Source organism: Tinamus guttatus, unplaced genomic scaffold (assembly GCF_059628265.1).
Source record: "Tinamus guttatus ecotype Peru unplaced genomic scaffold, ASM5962826v1 Tinamus_guttatus_pri_ptg000423l, whole genome shotgun sequence".
Classification (NCBI taxonomy): Eukaryota; Metazoa; Chordata; class Aves; order Tinamiformes; family Tinamidae; genus Tinamus; species Tinamus guttatus.
The window spans coordinates 4,456,874-4,474,145 of record NW_028288957.1 but is presented as its reverse complement, the minus strand read 5'-3'; the positions used below and the strand labels follow the sequence as shown (position 1 = coordinate 4,474,145).

Here is a 17,272-nt window from a genome sequence, read left to right as displayed (position 1 = left end):
GATTGAGTTATCTTAAACTACTTTGTTCAAATAGCTATATTATCTGAGTACTCTTTATGGAAAGAAAAAGGAATCATTTTTACTGGTGTCTGAAGGCCATTAGATACCTGGTGGAAAGGCAGAGCATTTGTTTCAATAGTCCTGAAAACCAGGCTTGGTACACTTTTATAGATTGTGCTTCTGAACAATTTAAGATCTCAGATTTATTTTGTCTAGAAGTCTTTTATTTCCTGCACAGGAGATAGACTATGTATTTAAAGATATACTTTGTCCACCCAAATTGCTTAAGAAAATGTTAACTGTTCCCTGAAAACACTGCTGGTGACTGTATTATGATTATGAGCCTTTTAAAAGCAGAGATAACATGTGTTGAACATCTCATTGATTTAGAAGAAACAAACTTGGTGGGGGGCGGTTTACCTGTGGTGGAACAAATAAAGGGTTATAAGGACCCTGATATTCCATAACTATCCTTTAGGCCACGTGAGAAGCCACCTGTGTGACTGCGTGGCTGAAAGGCCGAGGCGCGCCCGGGCTGTCAGTGCTGGAAGGCATCCGCAGAGGCGGAAGCGGCGGGTGTCCCCGGAAAGGGGGACAGCTGCTCCCAGCTCGGTGGCCACATCGCCAGCGCCCCCCTGCGCCGCGGCGGGGCACGCGCTGCCCCAGGAAGTTTGTCCCTGCGCGGCGTCCGTCGGGGGTGGGCCCACATGGCGGCGCCCAGCTGGTAGCTCACGCGGCCGCGGCGGTGCCGGGTGGCCCAGGACGGAACCGGGGGCTCCGGTCCGGTCCGGCCGCACCATGTCGGGCCGCCAGGGGAACAAGCTGCCCAGCAACCTGCCGCAGCTGCAGAACCTCATCAAGCGGGACCCCACGTCCTACACGGAGGAGGTGAGGGCGGCGCGGGGCGAGGCGGGCGCGGGGGGACGCGGAGGCCGGCGCGGTGCCAACGCTGTCCCAACGCTGTCCCAACGCTGTCCCAACGCTGTCCCCGCGCGCTCAGTTCTTACAGCAGCTTCACCACTACCAGTCCCACGTGGAGATCTTCACCTTCCAGCCCGACAAGCCCAGCAAGGAGCTGGCCGAGCTCGTCATGTTCCTGGCGCAGGTGAGCGGCGGGGCCCTCCCGGGGGACAACGGGGAGAAGAGCGGCAGCCCTTGCCCTTGAGTCGGCGGGGAGAGAAAAAATGTGTTTCGCAGAGCTTTGCTGTGGTGGCCACGGAGACTTGGCTGTAAAGTCGTGAGTTGATCAGGGTGTTGGTCCCAGTGTTGTCTGCTGTTGAGTATATTTGTTGCCTCCATACAACTTTTAAGTTGGTGTTGGAAGAAGAACTTCCTTGGTCGCTTGTTGTTGCGCAGCTGAAGTTTCCCTGTGGGAGAGCCCCGCTAACGCTGTCTTCGCGCAGGTGGCCCACTGCTACCCAGAGCACGTGGCCAACTTCCCGCAGCAGCTGAAGGAGCTGCTTTCCTACCACCACACGGTCCTGGACGCTGACCTGCGCATGGTAAGGTTCGCGCCGAGTGCTCTGGTGCATGTTGGTAACAAGCTGTAGCCTGGTTTAATCAGAGCCTGCAGTTTCCTTTGCTGTTTTTTTTTTTTTTTTTTTTTAATAAGCATTGAAAGCAGGTGTGAGCTTTGGTTCTGATCCCTGCTTCTTCATTCCAGACCTTCTGCAAGGCTTTGATCTTGCTAAGAAACAAGAATCTGATCAATCCAACGAGTTTGCTGGAGCTCTTCTTTCAACTGCTGCGGTGTCACGATAAACTCCTCCGAAAAGTAAGCCATGCTTTAAAAACCATCCTTCATTTCCAGTGGGTTTTGACTGTTAACAGAAGCAATGCAGCCTAGCGGGCAGCTGTTTTGCTTTTACTGGTAGCAAAATGATGAAGCCTAAAAGACGTCTATTGTCACACGCTGCCTAAGCAATGAATTTCGCTACCCCGAACGACACGGGCCGTGTTGCAGCTCTTAGGCCCGCTCTGTGTTTGAGGTTGAGCCGCTCGGGTGTTTCTATCTAGAGCTGAAAACTGGCAGCACATTGCTGTCATAAGAGTGATTTCGGAGTTCTTGTGAAGACTTCTAAGGAAAGAGAGATGCTAGTTGTAGCCGTATTTAATTTCTTTTTGACATAAAAATAAAACTTGTCACTTTCTACCACCAGAATTCCTTAATTCACCATCAGAATGTAGTCCTAGCAAAAATGGATCAGGAGTGTGTTTTTTGGGTTTCTGTAGCTGTTTTATGCTGCTCATCTTCCTGCCCCACTACTTGTGTTATAAATTAAGCATACTGTTCAGATATATTATTAAATAGAGAAGTTCAGATACATTAAACTAAGCATACATTAGGCATAGAAGTGTGTACTATAAATGAAGCATTAAGCATGCTATTCATTTTCCTGTCTCACTGTTTGCGCTATAAATTAAGCATACGGTTCAAATACATTAAATGGACATACTTCAGGCTTTACAGAGTAGCCGTTTATGTTTTTTTCCAACTGTAATTTAAAAGGCAAAAGAATGTTTAACACCATGGTCATCAGTTCTTGCTCTCACCTTAGTACTTCAGGTGAGAGACTGTGGTGCATCTGTGGTGCTTTCTGCATGACTTGTGCATGACTTCCTGTTATTTCTTCATTTACAGACTTTGTATACTCACATTGTGACAGACATCAAGAATGTAAACGCTAAACATAAAAACAACAAAATAAACACAGTAAGTATTTGGGTGTTCAGGTTAATATTCTATTACCTCTTCATATCACAAAAGCATCCTAGCAATAAACTTTCCGTAACTTTTTTCTTAGACCCTGCAGAACTTCATGTACACCATGCTGAGAGACAGCAATCCCACTGCTGCCAAGATCTCTCTGGATGTCATGATTGAACTTTACAGAAGGAATATTTGGTAGGTTTGGCAAGCCCTTTACCATGGGATAGTCCTCTTGAAGTCCCTCTCGGCATGTAGTGCAAAACGTCACGTGGAGGGGCTGTGTCGTGATTGTATTTATCCTGTTTGTGAACTAGTGGACCCGTACTTTGTGGAGTGCAATCTAACTGGGAGGAAATATTCTCTCATGTGATGTTTCTTGGTTATTTAGGTTGAATCTTTGAGGTTTTATTTGAAAATAATACAGGAATTGCATGTTGTCTGGATGAATAAAAGCTGTGCTTTTTTTGAACTTCTTCATGTAACTGCTAATATAATGGAGAGACAGCACTTGGGCTTTTTCTTTTTCCTTAAGTTTGCAAGATCATTCTAGATGGCCAGTCTAATGGAGGTTTTCTTTATTTTTTTTTCCCTGACGCTGTAAGACAGCCACTATTTTTAGTAGATAGTATCCTGAATAACTGCAGCATGGAAAAATAAGGGAAAGCGTAGCAGCACGCTAGGTACGCTGGTTCTCTCATGCCTGAGATGGTGGGAAATTGTTTTTTATTGTTACAAAATGCCTGAGCAGATGCTTTTTAGTGGAAAACTGCAGAAGATGGCATCTTGTTCATTATCACCTGCCTCTTGATTGTAAAAGGACATTTAAAAACTTGAGGCTGTACAATTTCCATCTCCCTGACTCTTGCACAGAAATGAACTTTAGGAAGAAGCTGTCTGAATTCGGCTAGCGATGCTGCTGATGTGCGCTGTATCTGATGCTTATTCTGTATTTCCCAAAGAGATCAGAGGGAAGCTTCCCTAGGGAAGCAGTTCCTGCGTTTTGTCCTTGGGCAGAGTTCCCAGTGACTCCTGTGTGCGTTGTGCAGGGATGTGAATGTCACCACTGCACTTCTGCATTACAGGGAGAAACAGGTGATGAACACAACCTTGTACCCACGAGTACTGGGGCCTGAGGAGTTCTGATGAGCAGTGTTCCAGGAAATCCCATCCATTGGCCTATTCTGTGGGGCATTAGTCTAATCTGTGGCACAAACAGAAAGGTCACAGCAGCTATGCTAAGATTTCTGGTGTAGCAGTGCGATGAGAACTTCTACAGTGGAGAGAAAATAGAGCTTGAAATAAATGACTGTTACTCAAAGGAAAGGTTTTTGCCATTTTAGTAACAGATTTGGTAAGCATGTGAGACTCAGGATAAGTTAAAAATAATCTCAGTAGCTTTATTTCTTATAGAACCTCATTTCTAAGAGATAATTTATTTCAGCTTTCTAGCACTTTTTCTAGTACAAATCAGAATTCTCCATGGCTTATATCAGGTAGTATTTTTGTTTTCTTTTTATCAGTGCAAAGGATTGTAACAACTGTCTGCTGTTGTTTTACTGTAGGTTCATTTTTATTGTCAAAGTCCACTCGTTCCACAGTATGATCTAGATCAACAGCTAAATTTATGTTCCATCTAGGGAAAGCCATTGTCACGTTCCTTTTGGAACCACGACATTTGGAAACATAATTGTGTGAGTCGTCTTTGGAATATTAAGGGGTTTGATTCTTAGGAACCTTTACACTTATGAGGAGTCCTATTTTATACTACTTAGTTTTCTTAGAATGTTTTGAAATGGCCAAGCTTCAAGTAAAATATAATGTTTTGTTTTATTTCAGGAATGATGCCAAAACAGTCAATGTTATCACAACTGCCTGCTTTTCCAAAGTGACGAAGGTGAGAAGAGAAACAAGTTGGTGTAGCAGTGGATTTCTTTTCTTCTAAAAAGTGTGGGATGGCATGGAGGGCAGGAATACTCTGCGGTTAATCAGAAGCAATTGCCAGAATATTCTCTCCTTATAACTGGCAAGTAAGGCTTTTGTTTGTGAGAAGTGAAGACAGTTGCACTCCTGCCCGTGGTTTGGGTCGTTTGAGGACTGGTCTCATCTGTTCAGGTTCTGCAGGGCTGGATGTTCCAGAAAAGCACATTATAGTTTGAGCGAAGTCCTTCCATAATAAAATTCAAAAGCTGTTTCATTTAATTAAAAAAAAGGGGGTGCATGGGTGGGTGGGACTTTACAAACCCATATAAACTAATAAAACCTTGGAGTTCTGAGCATTGTGGATCAGGTATGGATTATGTAGGAGTTCTTGATAGCTGTGGCATGGAGCAATTAGATCCAGAGGAAAAGAATTTGCATGTTAAATTTTACTGAAAGTGTTATGGAAGCCCAGCAGCTTCCCAAGTCTTCTTGTGCCTCTGTTTTTTGTTGAGAATTAGCAGCAAAGACTGGCCGTGTTAGTGCACTCATGCTTTTCAGTTTGATCTGGTTTGCTTTCTGTTCACAGATGTGGTCGGAGCGTCTTGGTGTCACTTTGCTGTTTTAATTTCCCTTGTTTTTTCGTCCAGTCTGACCTGAACTTGCTTTGCTTTTCAGATACTCGTTGCTGGTTTGAAGTTCTTCCTTGGGAGAGATGAAGATGAGAATCCAGACAGTGATTCCGAATCTGAGGTGGGCCTTGGATTTAATCTTTCTCTCTCAGTTCTTCAAATGCTAATAGATGAGTTATCCTGCCGAAACTGGCTACACGAGGCTGTGCTTCTGTATTACTGTGTTTTCCCTCTTGTTTTCTCCACTGATTTGTCTAACTCGTAAAAACTTTTAATGTTTGTGAAAAACTTCCAATGATTTTGAGAGTTGTCCTCTACTGATAGCAGGATGCCTTTGTCATCTGTCTCCAGATGGATACTAAGGGTTCCTTCCCTCCTGCTGCTGCTACTGTGTAGGAAGCAATTTATTCATAGCAGCTAACCAGGGCCTGGTTGGTCTGGTTTGTTCAGCTAATGAATTGCTAAAAGTATAATGTAGATTTGTGGAGAAGGGCTTTCTTCTGATAATCACTCTGATCACCCAGCTGCTAAAACTGCTGTGCTGATGTGCTTTTACTTCTTTTTAATCTTTTGTATGTAAGTTTGTGCTAGTTTTATATAATCAGGACTTTAAGTTCTAATGCTTGTAAAATGAAATTTAGGATGGTATAGAGAGAAGGGAGTTCTCATATATAGTACGTGATCCTGAAAAATATTGATGCTTTTTGTTTTTCTGCTTCACATTTGAAGCCTGATTTCACATGAGTTCCTCTTTTTTTTTTTTTTCTTTTTTTTTTTCTTTTTTTTTTTTTTCCTCATGAGTCCTACTTTTTTCCCTCATGCCCTTTCTGAAGGATGATGGCCCCACAGCCAGAGAGCTGATGGTGCGATATGCAACTAATAAGAAAACCACCAAGCGCAAGAAGAAACTGGAGAAAGCCATGAAGGTCCTCAAGGTGAGCAGATTGGTGTCCGACTTGCCAGGATTTTAGCGTAACCTTCAAGTGGAAGAATTCAGGGGTTTCTGATGTGTTAGCTTTTGTCATCTCTTCTAGAGCAAGCTCCTCAAGTGTTTTAGCATCTATTGGCCAGGTTATATGCAGTGTTTGCCTAGGGGAGAGGTCTTCTAAAACAACCTTGTATACTGTAAACTGTGGTCTGGGGTCTCTTTTGTGGTCCCCCTTGTGTACTTCAGATACCCAGGGCCCTGAAGAGGTTACTGTCTGCTGCCTAAACAGTGGTTTGCTGAACAGAAATGACCATCTAGGAACAAATGTCTGTACTTAGAAGGTAACTTTTTTTAAGCAGCTTCAGTTGCCTCTGAGTTCCAGGGTTGAAAACGATATGCAATTGTTAGAAGGTTAGTTTTCTTGTCAAAATCAACAGCTATCATTCTCTTTGGAAAGAATAATGGGGAATGGCAGCATTCAGCAATAACCTCAGGAGAAGGAAAGAAAAAATCTTTTTTTTTTTTTTTCTTTTCTGATACAGAAACAGAAGAAGAAGAGAAAGCCAGAGGTGTTCAACTTTTCTGCTATTCACTTGATTCATGATCCCCAAGGTAAGCAGGTAACCTGTTCTGGTTTGTTGACAGCCAAATACTAGGATTTGGAGGACAAAAAACCACCAATATGCAACCAGAATAAAAGGGGTAAGCGGTTACGCTTGTGACACGCTGATGCTTGTAGCACGCTTGATCATAGGGCCTGGGAGTACTTCAGTAAAATAATTTAAAACTTGCTGTGCTTGTCCAAGTTAGTGTTGCACTACTATACATTCAAGCAAGGAAAGAGCAGTGTTAGATTCATTTCCTTTATGTTGTTACAAATCAAGACCTGGGTCTTAGTCTCTTCCTTGCGTGTGTCAAGGCCATAACTTGTTTGAATGGGGAATACTTTATCTCTTCAAATTTGCTTTTTTGAGTTTTCTGTTTAGTTTCAATATCATTAAAGTGCTTTGGACAGTTAAAAATTGACTACCCCCATTTAGAAAATAATCCCTATTACTAGTCTGATGTCTGTCTGATACCGTTTGACTTCTTTTCAGTCCGATCTTGTAAACCTCTGGGGATTTTGTCAGGTAGATCTAAAATATATCTAATAAAAATAGCTTTATATGCTAATCCGGTATTTTTGATGATGTGGAGCTTTTGCTAGCTCTCCTTTAACTTGCATCTATGCACTGATTTAGACTTTCTAAGCACATGAGAGAAAAAAAACTGCTCAGGAGCAGTGTTCTTTGGCATCTTTGCTTTCTTCTTGCAAGGGCACTGCCACTTGAAAAAGCCAGTTTTTCAACTAACTTTGAACTGTGTTCTGCATTGTTTTGTTAAAATTTACCACATACCTGTTTGGGTTTCGTTTGTTTGTTTTTTCCCTAGACTTTGCAGAGAAACTGCTGAAACAGTTGGAGAATTGTAAAGAACGATTTGAAGTGAAGATGATGTTCATGGACCTGATTTCCAGGCTAGTTGGAATACATGAGGTACCTGCTATGTTAATGTTAGTAAATTATTAGCTTGGTGTGAGAAGCTGACTTGCCACTTTTAATAGTCAGTGTGCAGCCAGCAAGGTTAAAGGCATGATACACTCTGGCCTGGTGCCTCTGAGAAGTGGGTTTTAAGTTCACTGTTATGTTGAAAAAAGAAAATGAGTGTGGTCTTGTATTTGCCAGTAGGCCTTGCAGAATGGCACGACAGTGTTGGCTTGCATGGCTTTAACTGAGCTTTCCTTGCTGGCTGTTAAGGCCCTGTTGTCAGTTAGGATCCCCCCTAACACCTGGAGGGAAAATGTCTTTTTCCAGACCTTCCAGGTGCTTTTGTCAGGTTCTTCAGTGTAGAGGGACCTTCCTCTGCATATTTCTGCAATTTCCTCTGCATAAGTCACTTTGTTGCATTTCTCCTTTAACTCAAGGCAGGAGAATGTCTCATCTTGGCCTGTGAAGGTGATCTCGGTTAAAAGAGAAGAAGCTAATATGTCACAACTTGATTATTTTTTTTCCTTTTCTCCACAGCTTTTTCTTTTTAACTTCTATCCCTTTGTGCAGAGATTCCTGCAGCCCCATCAAAGAGGTAAGCAGCTACTGGTAGATAATAACACTCATCCACTATGTCACATGTACAGTCTGTTAGCAGTGTGGCTTTAAATGACGAGGCAGCAGAAGTAGGTGGTAGTAAGTACTAAGAAGGAGTAGCTCCAGAGAGTTTGGATGAAGGCAGGTTATGAACAGAGGTGACTTCCTACCCCTTCTATCCCAAATGCTCCTACTGAGCAAAAGGCCCCAGCTGCCAGAAATGCAGGGCGCTTCAGACTTGTGTGTATCACATCTGAGATGATTTTAGCCATTGAGAAACTCCAGAAGTGGAAAATAAATGAACCTGCTGAGTTTCTAGTGGGAGATCCTAACTAGTGTGGTTTGTTGTACAGGATGGCTCAAATGCAAACTGAAATGTTTTTGAGACTAAGAGACCTAGTGCCTTGTTGATTTATGGTATTTGTGAATGTTTTTATCAGACAGAACATCTTTTTTTTTCCCATTTTTCCTTTTTCCAGAAGTGACAAAGATTCTTCTGTTTGCTGCACAGGCTTCACATCAGCTAGTACCACCGGAGGTCAGGACGCCACCAAGTTTCAGTGACATTAAAAATGGGCAGCGGGCTGGCATGGTTATATATTTGCTCAGTGCATTGATTAGGGGTGAGGGAACAGGGAATCTGGTCTTGTGTTGAACACCAAAGCAACTCCAAAATGGTTAAAACTCCATGGCAGAATATTTTTTTAATAAAGGCTTTTGAGAGAAATGTGTAATGCAAGAGTTCCTTTTTGGAGACCCATATTAGTGTCTGGGCATTTTAGTTACCAACTCCACATCTTCATTTTGTCATATGAACTTTATAAGCTGAGAAAGAGAGAAGAAAAAAAAAAGTCTTCACCCTTTTCATCCCCAGTTTCTCCATGGTGTCTGCTGTGTTTTTACAGGATAGCTCTAGTCATTACATTTTGGATGATTTGAAAAGCATATGTGAGTTTTAGCTCCTGTTGGCTGCTTTTGACAGTTCAGAGGGGTTGTTTTGTGTAAAGAAAAACAACCTGCCCCCCAATATATGTCTTGCTGCAGGAAAATTTGTCTGGAAAATATCTGCAGGTTATAATGATAGATCCTAAACTCTACATTTTTGTGAAAAGGGGTTCCGTTGCCTACTATATAGGGCTATTGAATAAAACATTATGACATCTTAATAAAAGTGCAATATGTATATTTAATTTTTTTTTTTCAGATTATCCAGTCAGTGTTAATGACTATAGCAAACAACTTTGTCACCGACAAGAATTCTGGGGAAGTGATGACTGTGGGGTATGTATGAAATCTCATGCTCTTGGAATGTGGAATATGTATTTCTTGGCTCAGGGAAATAACGGCACTGTCAACACTTGAATGCATTGCTGCTTAAGTGGTCAGGAGCTATCAGGCTGCGTGGTTGGAGATCAAGCAAAGTAATAGCTGGAGGGTACAAAACATGGGCCAAAGACAGAGGATTTTGGAGAACTGTGGCAGAGAGCATCTTCTGTCTGGTTGTCTTATACTTATATGAACATTGTCTAAAATTCTTGGATTTCCTGATAAGTCTATTTCTGGGCTTGCAGGAGTCTCTCCTGTGTTACTGAAAAATATTTTGTTTTCTATTTTTCAGAATCAATGCAATAAAAGAAATCACTGCAAGATGTCCTTTAGCCATGACTGAAGATCTGCTCCAAGACCTGGCTCAATATAAGACTCATAAAAATAAAAGTAAGTGTATTATTTAGATGTATTATTTAGTGTATATTTAGATCTCTTTTCTTCTTTCTTTCTTTCTTGTATTATCTTGTCTTCCTTTGCACTGTTACAGTTTTCAGAGCTGAAATGTAGTGCTAATATCTTTTTTATTGTGGTGAGGCAGCTTATAATGGTAGTCTGTCTCATTTCTTTGCCTATTGTAAATGTATGCATGTAGAAGGCTAAAGCCAAGGTAGCTGTGGCAGGGGAAATAGTAAAACTGAAGAAGGCAACTGCCTGCTAAGGAAGATTTGACCCTAAGTAATAGTTGGATCCTGTACTAGAGAAACAGTGGGAGGTTGGACTTGAGAAAAGTCAATGAGCAGGCTGTGAATGCTTAAAATTGGAGTGGGATCAAATCCTTCTTTTCTCCATTATAGCTAACCCAAACTCTCTTTTTTATGGGTCATAGATGTGATGATGTCTGCCAGAACTCTGATACACCTTTTCCGTTCGCTGAATCCAGAGATGCTGCAGAAGAAATTCAGGGTATGTGTTTGATACACACTGCATTAATCGCAGACATAGGATTCCATGCTCAACAGTGATGCTGATGCAACTAGGCTCCTTACACCCTGGCAATGGCATGGAATCAAGCCTGCATGTTAATAAGGCATGTGTTCTCCCTGTGCCTGCTCCCTGGCTGCGTTCTGTTTGACGCAGCTATGTCTTTTTTTCCCAGACTTCTTCATTTCAAATGTATTAATCTGTTCATTGAAGAAATGCTAGAGAAAATTGGCTCTCTTTATTGATTTTTTTTGAATAATTCAAGATCACCTCTTATTTCATTTTAAGATAGCATTTCTCTGATGAAAATAGAGGAGGGTTCTGGGATTGAAAGTAGCAGTCTACTTAACTTGTATTTTGCTTATAGGGGAAGCCTACTGAGGCCTCACTGGAAGCCAGAATTCATGAATATGGAGAGCTGGATGCAAAAGATTATATTCCAGGAGCAGAAGTACTGGATGTTGGCAGTCAAGACGAAAAAGGAGGAAACAAAGAGGAAGGTTGGCTCTTTATTATTTTCATTTTACGTATTATTGTCTTTCCCTTCCAAAAGGAAAGCTTTTTTGCTGATAATATTGTACTTAGTTACCGTGAGTTGCTTCTGGTGTAGAAACTCCCCGCAGCCTGGACCTGCTGCCTGAACTGGAGGAAAGCAAAAAAGGTGGGAGTGGAACTTGAAACTTAGGTCAGAAGAGTTCTGCTAGTCAAGGCTGAGGTGTAATGGAGATAGTGCAGTGGAAGTGTATTAGAGGAATGTATGTGCCCTGACATGCTGTTTCTCTTATTCATTTGAATGCAGGTATTAGCAAAATGAAAATTTTCTTTGCCTTCATTTTTATGAGTTGATATTTAAAAATGCTTGGGATTGCATTGACAGTAATGAAGGCATATACTGCGTGTTTTAGGCAGTCTGTTTCAGGTGTGAACATTCTCCAAGACAGCACACAGACATACGCATTTACCACTACAAAAAACGAGTGCCCGTACCTGAATGTGGTGGAGGCAGGTGATCTGGGTGCACCAAGAACTGAAGACTTTGAAGTTCTTTTCCTGTTTGTATGGTAGCTGCCAGAGCTTTGTGCTCTGACACTCAAGATATTGCAGGCCAGATGGAAATTGGTAGCAGAGACAGAGTTTGTGGCTGAGCTTGCTGGTGGGAAAGCTACCTGTCTCTTCCATGGTGGATGTCTTCGGGGATACGCTATTCACAAACAGCAATCAAATGAGTGAAATATCAAGCGACTTGCTAATGTCTGTATGTTCTGAGGCATGGGCTGCTGAAATCTACAGGTGATCTGTTTAATAAGCATGTCCCTGGGCATAAATGTAGTTAACAAGTAGGTAGTGAAAGGCAGTGAGAGCCTGGGACGTTTTCTTTGAATTCCTTGCAACTCAGGCAATTGAGCTGAATCTGTGCCAAAGGCGCTGTGTGCTTGTTTGCCCTGACAGATGGATGGGAAAGCGCTAGTCTCAGTGAGGAGGAAGAGGATGAAGACGGGGAATGGATTGATGTGCATCACTCTTCAGATGAGGAGCAGCAAGAAGTAGTGAGTTTCAAGTGTCTTCTACCACAAATATCAATGTTATGTGCTATAGCAGATGTGATTCTGGTGCTCTGTACCTTCACGTGGTTGCTTACAATTATGCAGAGTTGCACGATGATTTTTACTAGGATCAATGAGGTGAAGTGTTTTTCTGCACATGTACTGAAGGATGCATGCTGATGGGGGGAATATTGTCCCAATGCTGAATTCTTTCAAAGCTGTAATCTTTACATACTGAATGCTTTCTTTTGCTCTAAAAATGCCTTTGCTTTATTACTTTGTGTTGGATATAAGAATATTGAGAACGCTAACAACTGATCAGAGCTTTCCCCCACAACATCCCCGTTTTATAAGTTTGTGGGAAGCACGGGTCATGGATTAGGGCAGAGAAATGTTTCTGCGAACCTCTGGGTGATTCTTTTCTACTTCTTTGCAAAAGGCAGAAAAGATCAAAAGCATGCCCTTAGAGGAGCGAAAAGCCAAAGCAGCAGCAGTCAGTACAAGCAGGCTGCTAACTCAGGAAGACTTCCATAAAATACGTCTTGCCCAGCTGTCCAAAGAGCTCAATTCCGCACCAGGAAAAGCTGCCAAGAGGAAAAACATTGAAATAGATGAAGAAGAGGAGAGCAGGTAGGATACGAAATATTGATCGGGCCTTTCTTTTCTCTGTAGTCTGGTGGGTTTGGGTTTTTTGCTTGGTTGTTTTTTAATTGCAGCAGGGTACAGAACTGTACTATTGCATCAGGATAACTGATGCCATGTGGCAAACTGCCTGGCCTCAGGGTTTTCTTTTTATTGGAGAGAAAAGAAAGGAGGCGGCAGCAAGAGGGACCAGTGAAAACCAAGAGAGTGTTCAGCTTGTTCAGACTGATGGGCATGTTTTTCCTGCAGTAGTAGTTGCATGTTTGTATCTCCAAGGGTTTTTGATTATGTGATTAAAGGACTTGAAAAAGCAATAATGAGAGTTTGTGAAAGTTGTCACAGCCCAGGGATTAGCTTGAGAGAAAGAAGTGCTGTGTGAATGTTTATAGGCAGATGACGGGTCAGGAGGGTGCTGTTTTTCTTGCTAGATGGTGCTTTGCGAGTGATGGCCTTTTGTTGGATTTTCGTTTGTGTGTAGGGGAGAGTTGCTTTCGCTCAGAGATATTGAACATCTGCATAAGAAGCCTAAATCGGACAAGGAGACCAGACTGGCAACTGCAATGGTGAGAAACTTGGCTATTTCATATCTTCTGTCTTTTTACAGTTCTGAAGGAATTGTGTTTTCCCCTGAAAAACGAGCAGGTAGGGCTGAGTCTGTAAGAGGCCTAGCTGACATTTATGCTTTGAGACATTTTGTAAGCTGTTTTTCCTGTAGCTTTTTGGGTGAACGAGAGTAATGGTCACAAATGATGATGGGAATATAAACATACAGACACTTCACCCTTGTTTAAGTAAATAAAGCCAGCAAGGAGGAATGTGTGTAATATGGAGAAAGATATACTGAATCTGGAATTGTTGTTTCTGACATAGAACTTGTCATCTTAAGCCCATGTTACCTGTGGGGAGAGGAAAATACTAAAATACCTTTTCTATTCTAGGCTGGAAGAACAGACAGAAAAGAATTTGTGAAAAAGAAAACTAAAATGAACCCGTTTGCCAGCACTACCAACAAAGAAAAGAAAAAGCAGAAGAACTTCATGATGATGAGATACAGCCATAATGTCCGCACAAAAAATAAGCGTTCTTTCAGAGAAAAACAGGTAATATTCAGTGGTAAGGACAGGCTGGCAGTGTGAGCAATAAGGTTGTAGTTCAGGTGAGGTAATGTCTATCCTGTGCCCTAAGCTTTGGTTGGGCATGGCTGAGTTGCTGGCAAGCAACTAGGGTTAAGTTGCTTTTCTTGAATCCCGTCTGGATAGAGTGTATCAGAGATTCTGGGGTGGAGAAGACTTTTCACTTATTAGCATGAATTACTCTTTAATATACATGAAGGACCAAGCCCTGGTGTGAAGTCATGCCTGGGTTATTACAAAGCCAATGATAACATAGTTTGATTCGGTCTATATAAGCAAGAGTAGATCAGAGGAGGACCTTGATGACGGTGTGAGAAAAGAAATGTTTTTGCAGCATGTTAAGAGTTGTCTTTTAGGAAGGGCTATTAGTTTGTGTGTCTGACTTTGCTGTTCTTCATACTACTGTCATATTATGGGCTCAGTTGTCCTGGCCCTAAGGTCATGTAAGAATCCAACAGTTTGCCCTAAAGAGAATTAGGGCACAGATTTAAGTACAATTTTAGACCTATTTGAAACTGTGTAGAAAATTGCATCTTGGGTTTAGCCTGCTGCTACTCTCTTACAATATGCTGATCTCAGCAGAGAAATTGCCAGCTGATGCAGGTTTCAAAGCAGCTCTGGCAAAAGGATGTGCGGGTTAAGCACAGCAGTTCTTTGGTCTAGTTACTAAGTGGTCTGTCCCACAGGTAGCTATGGCAGCGTGGCTGAAAAGGTGCCTCTAAGAGGGCTGGGGCTAGAGCAGAGACCTAGGCAGGGCTTTGTCCTACCACATTTCACTTTGTCAGGGTGCACGTGTGTTAAAAATAAGTCTGCCTTAAAACCCTTTTATCTAACCTGGCAGGTAACCAGTACGGAGTGTTCCAGAGCATTACAAAATTGAATGCTTTTGAACATGTTTCAGCAAAAACTTATTGAATAATACAGTTATGCAGGCCTCTTGGTTTTATGTGTGTTTTTAATTGAGATTTTTTTGACAGGTTCTGTCTTTTGGTAGAGCACATTTTGTTTCTTCTTTTACAATCCCTCCTTTGCCAATATCAGTAACAACAGCAGAATGTATATTTATTTGCCACTTATTGTCCTAAAGGCAGAAATACTAGAGGAAAAAAAATATCTGCAGAGAAGGCAATAGAGTGTGTGTCTTAGAAGTTTCTTTTTGCATGGAAAGATGTAGCCTCATACCTTGAGCAAATAGTTGATTTGCTGCTTTTTATTATCTCTCTCCCCAAGTAACACTGACTACATTAACTCAGTCCTCAGAACACCAGCAAAATGTAGCAAACCAAAACTTAAGCTCCTCTTAGGAAACTAGTTTAAGTTTTCATTCTTTTATGAAAGATTTGGGTGCATTTAGAACCAGAGAGGTTTGGAGTACCTGCCAGTAGCAATTCAGGTTTTTTTTTTTTTTGGTTTTTTTTTTTTAAGGTTATTTGCTTTGTTTCGATATGACAATAATCTCCATTGTGATGCCATTAATCATTTTACCAGATTTTAGATAAAAATTCTTTAACGTAGACTCAGTGCCACTAAAAAGTCATCTTTAATTGTTCTAGACCTTATTTTTGTTTCTGGTTTTGAATGTGTTCATATCAGATGAATGTCCAAAGAAGAATTTTTTCATAATATCTCCTTTTTGATGAAAGCTAAAATTGCTCAGGCTGCTTTTCACCTAGGCCATAGCACCCATTTTGTTGACGATGATTTGGAAATGTTTCATAATAGTGGGCTGGGCTGTCTGATACTGAATTCCCCTATGTGGTTCAGTAGTAGCGTAAAATAGAGCACTGTCTGTAGTCCAGAAAATGGAAGCCCCACCAATTTGCCTTGAGTACACAGTAAACTCTCTTTCAAGTTATATAGCACTTGGGAAAAAAAACTGTAACATCCCTTCCTTTCCCTGTTTAAAAGAAGCTCTGTAATACTCCTCTTAAAATACTCCTAAAACTGTCCTAATCCTACTTAATTATCAGATAATTGATGTGCTTTTTTTTTCCTCTGATTCCTTCTAATGTAATATAATCTGTCAGTTGAACAGTTTGTTATTTTTTCCCTAATTGTGTCAGTATGGCATTTAGCAGATCCTATACAAACTGACTTTTGAGGCCCAACTTTTTCCTTAACTGTACTACCAACTTTAGCTAAGCAACCACACCATTTCTGCCATGGTAGTCTTCAGTATTTACTGCTCCCAGTTTTAGCTGAGTAGTTATTACTGCCTGTTTGTGAGGTTGAACAATTTCAGGAATTTTACGTCATTACATATTTACCCATTCAAAATAGTGTGAGTAAACTTTTTAGTTAAACCTTTCTGAGTAAGTTTCATCTCAAGTTCCTAATTTTACAGCTGGAAATGTTGCTGTTAGCTTTCTATAAAAATTTGTGGCATTGGGATTGAAGTTACATCCTTGTATTTTACTACTTTTCTGCTTCTTGTACCCGAGTCAGCTGGTTTTAAAGCTAGTTCAAATTCATTTTTCATCTTGGAGACCTCTTCCTTACCTGTAGTATATAAATGCCTCCGTAGAGATGTCAGTATCTCAGTATACATGATGTAAACTCCCCAAAGGGGAGTTTTCTTCTTAGGATTGATGCACAATTTTAATTGGTGTGTAAACTTGAATTCCAGTGTGGTGATTTTGTGTAGATGTCTGACAAAAATAGCAGTGAGATGCATGGATATTATTGGCGTAGTGGAGAGGGTTGTGAATTGTATACTGTTATCATTTCATTTAATTTGATATTTAAAAGTTTGAGGTACCTGAATATTCCACTGTTGTCCCATGTTCCAGCTGGCTCTTCGAGATGCACTTCTGAAAAAGAGGAAACGGCTGCTGAAGTAATGAACAGTAAAGAGGAGGAATATTGCATGTACAGGACACACCGAAGATGCCTTAATCCTTAGATCTTGATTCCAAAATCTTTCAAGGATTCAAGGCAGTTATCCTTTATTGAATGTAAATTATTTCCAGTGACCTGTTTTTGTATGTGTAAGAATTAATTAAAATATACAGCCTTTGTTATAAAACATGTTCTTACATGAAGCAGTTAATGGTTACGGGAAGGAATTTTAATCTTCTGCATCAGTCCCAAAGAAGGAGGTGCATTTGGGTAATATCTATGCCTATCTTAAGGCTATGACTTTCGTAGATTTAAGTAATAAGCCATTTTGTGAGTGGTTATTTTTACCTGTTGAGTAATAAAAAGAATAATTGTACCACTGATGAATTGAAACAGTGGAGGGGGAGAAGTATTATACTCTAACGTTAAAATGTATGAGAAAAGAATAAAATTCATTTTAATCTTTCTATTTAAAGGGAAAGATGGTTCTGTAAGCAGGACACGAACTAATCTTGTTTTCCTATCGTTGTGTGCTCCTAGGGGAGCGGCTCAGGC

General features: G+C 41.1%; 1 protein-coding gene across 1 annotated transcript; it reads left to right on the top strand.

Moving 5' to 3' along the window:
• Positions 1-780: 780 nt before the first annotated feature.
• SDAD1 (SDA1 domain containing 1) lies at positions 781-16,906 on the top strand. The gene is made up of 22 exons (XM_088531670.1): positions 781-888; positions 1,001-1,105; positions 1,404-1,502; positions 1,664-1,774; positions 2,642-2,713; positions 2,805-2,905; positions 4,547-4,604; positions 5,306-5,380; positions 6,093-6,194; positions 6,730-6,799; positions 7,619-7,722; positions 8,251-8,308; positions 8,790-8,848; positions 9,515-9,591; positions 9,929-10,026; positions 10,466-10,542; positions 10,928-11,060; positions 12,010-12,107; positions 12,544-12,734; positions 13,225-13,309; positions 13,685-13,846; positions 16,669-16,906. The coding sequence occupies exons 1-22, from the start codon at positions 799-801 to the stop codon at positions 16,717-16,719; spliced, it is 2,076 nt and encodes a 691-aa protein (XP_088387796.1). The 5' UTR covers positions 781-798; the 3' UTR covers positions 16,720-16,906.
• The last annotated feature ends 366 nt before the right edge of the window (positions 16,907-17,272 follow it).

Coding starts and splice junctions, on each gene's coding strand:
- SDAD1 (XM_088531670.1), top strand. CDS start 799: ATGTCGGGCCGCCAGGGGAACAAGCTGCCCAGCAACCTGCCGCAGCTG. Junction 2,714..2,804: donor AAAACAACAAAATAAACACA/GTAAGTATTTGG, acceptor CTTTTTTCTTAG/ACCCTGCAGAACTTCATGTA. Junction 6,195..6,729: donor AAGCCATGAAGGTCCTCAAG/GTGAGCAGATTG, acceptor TTTCTGATACAG/AAACAGAAGAAGAAGAGAAA.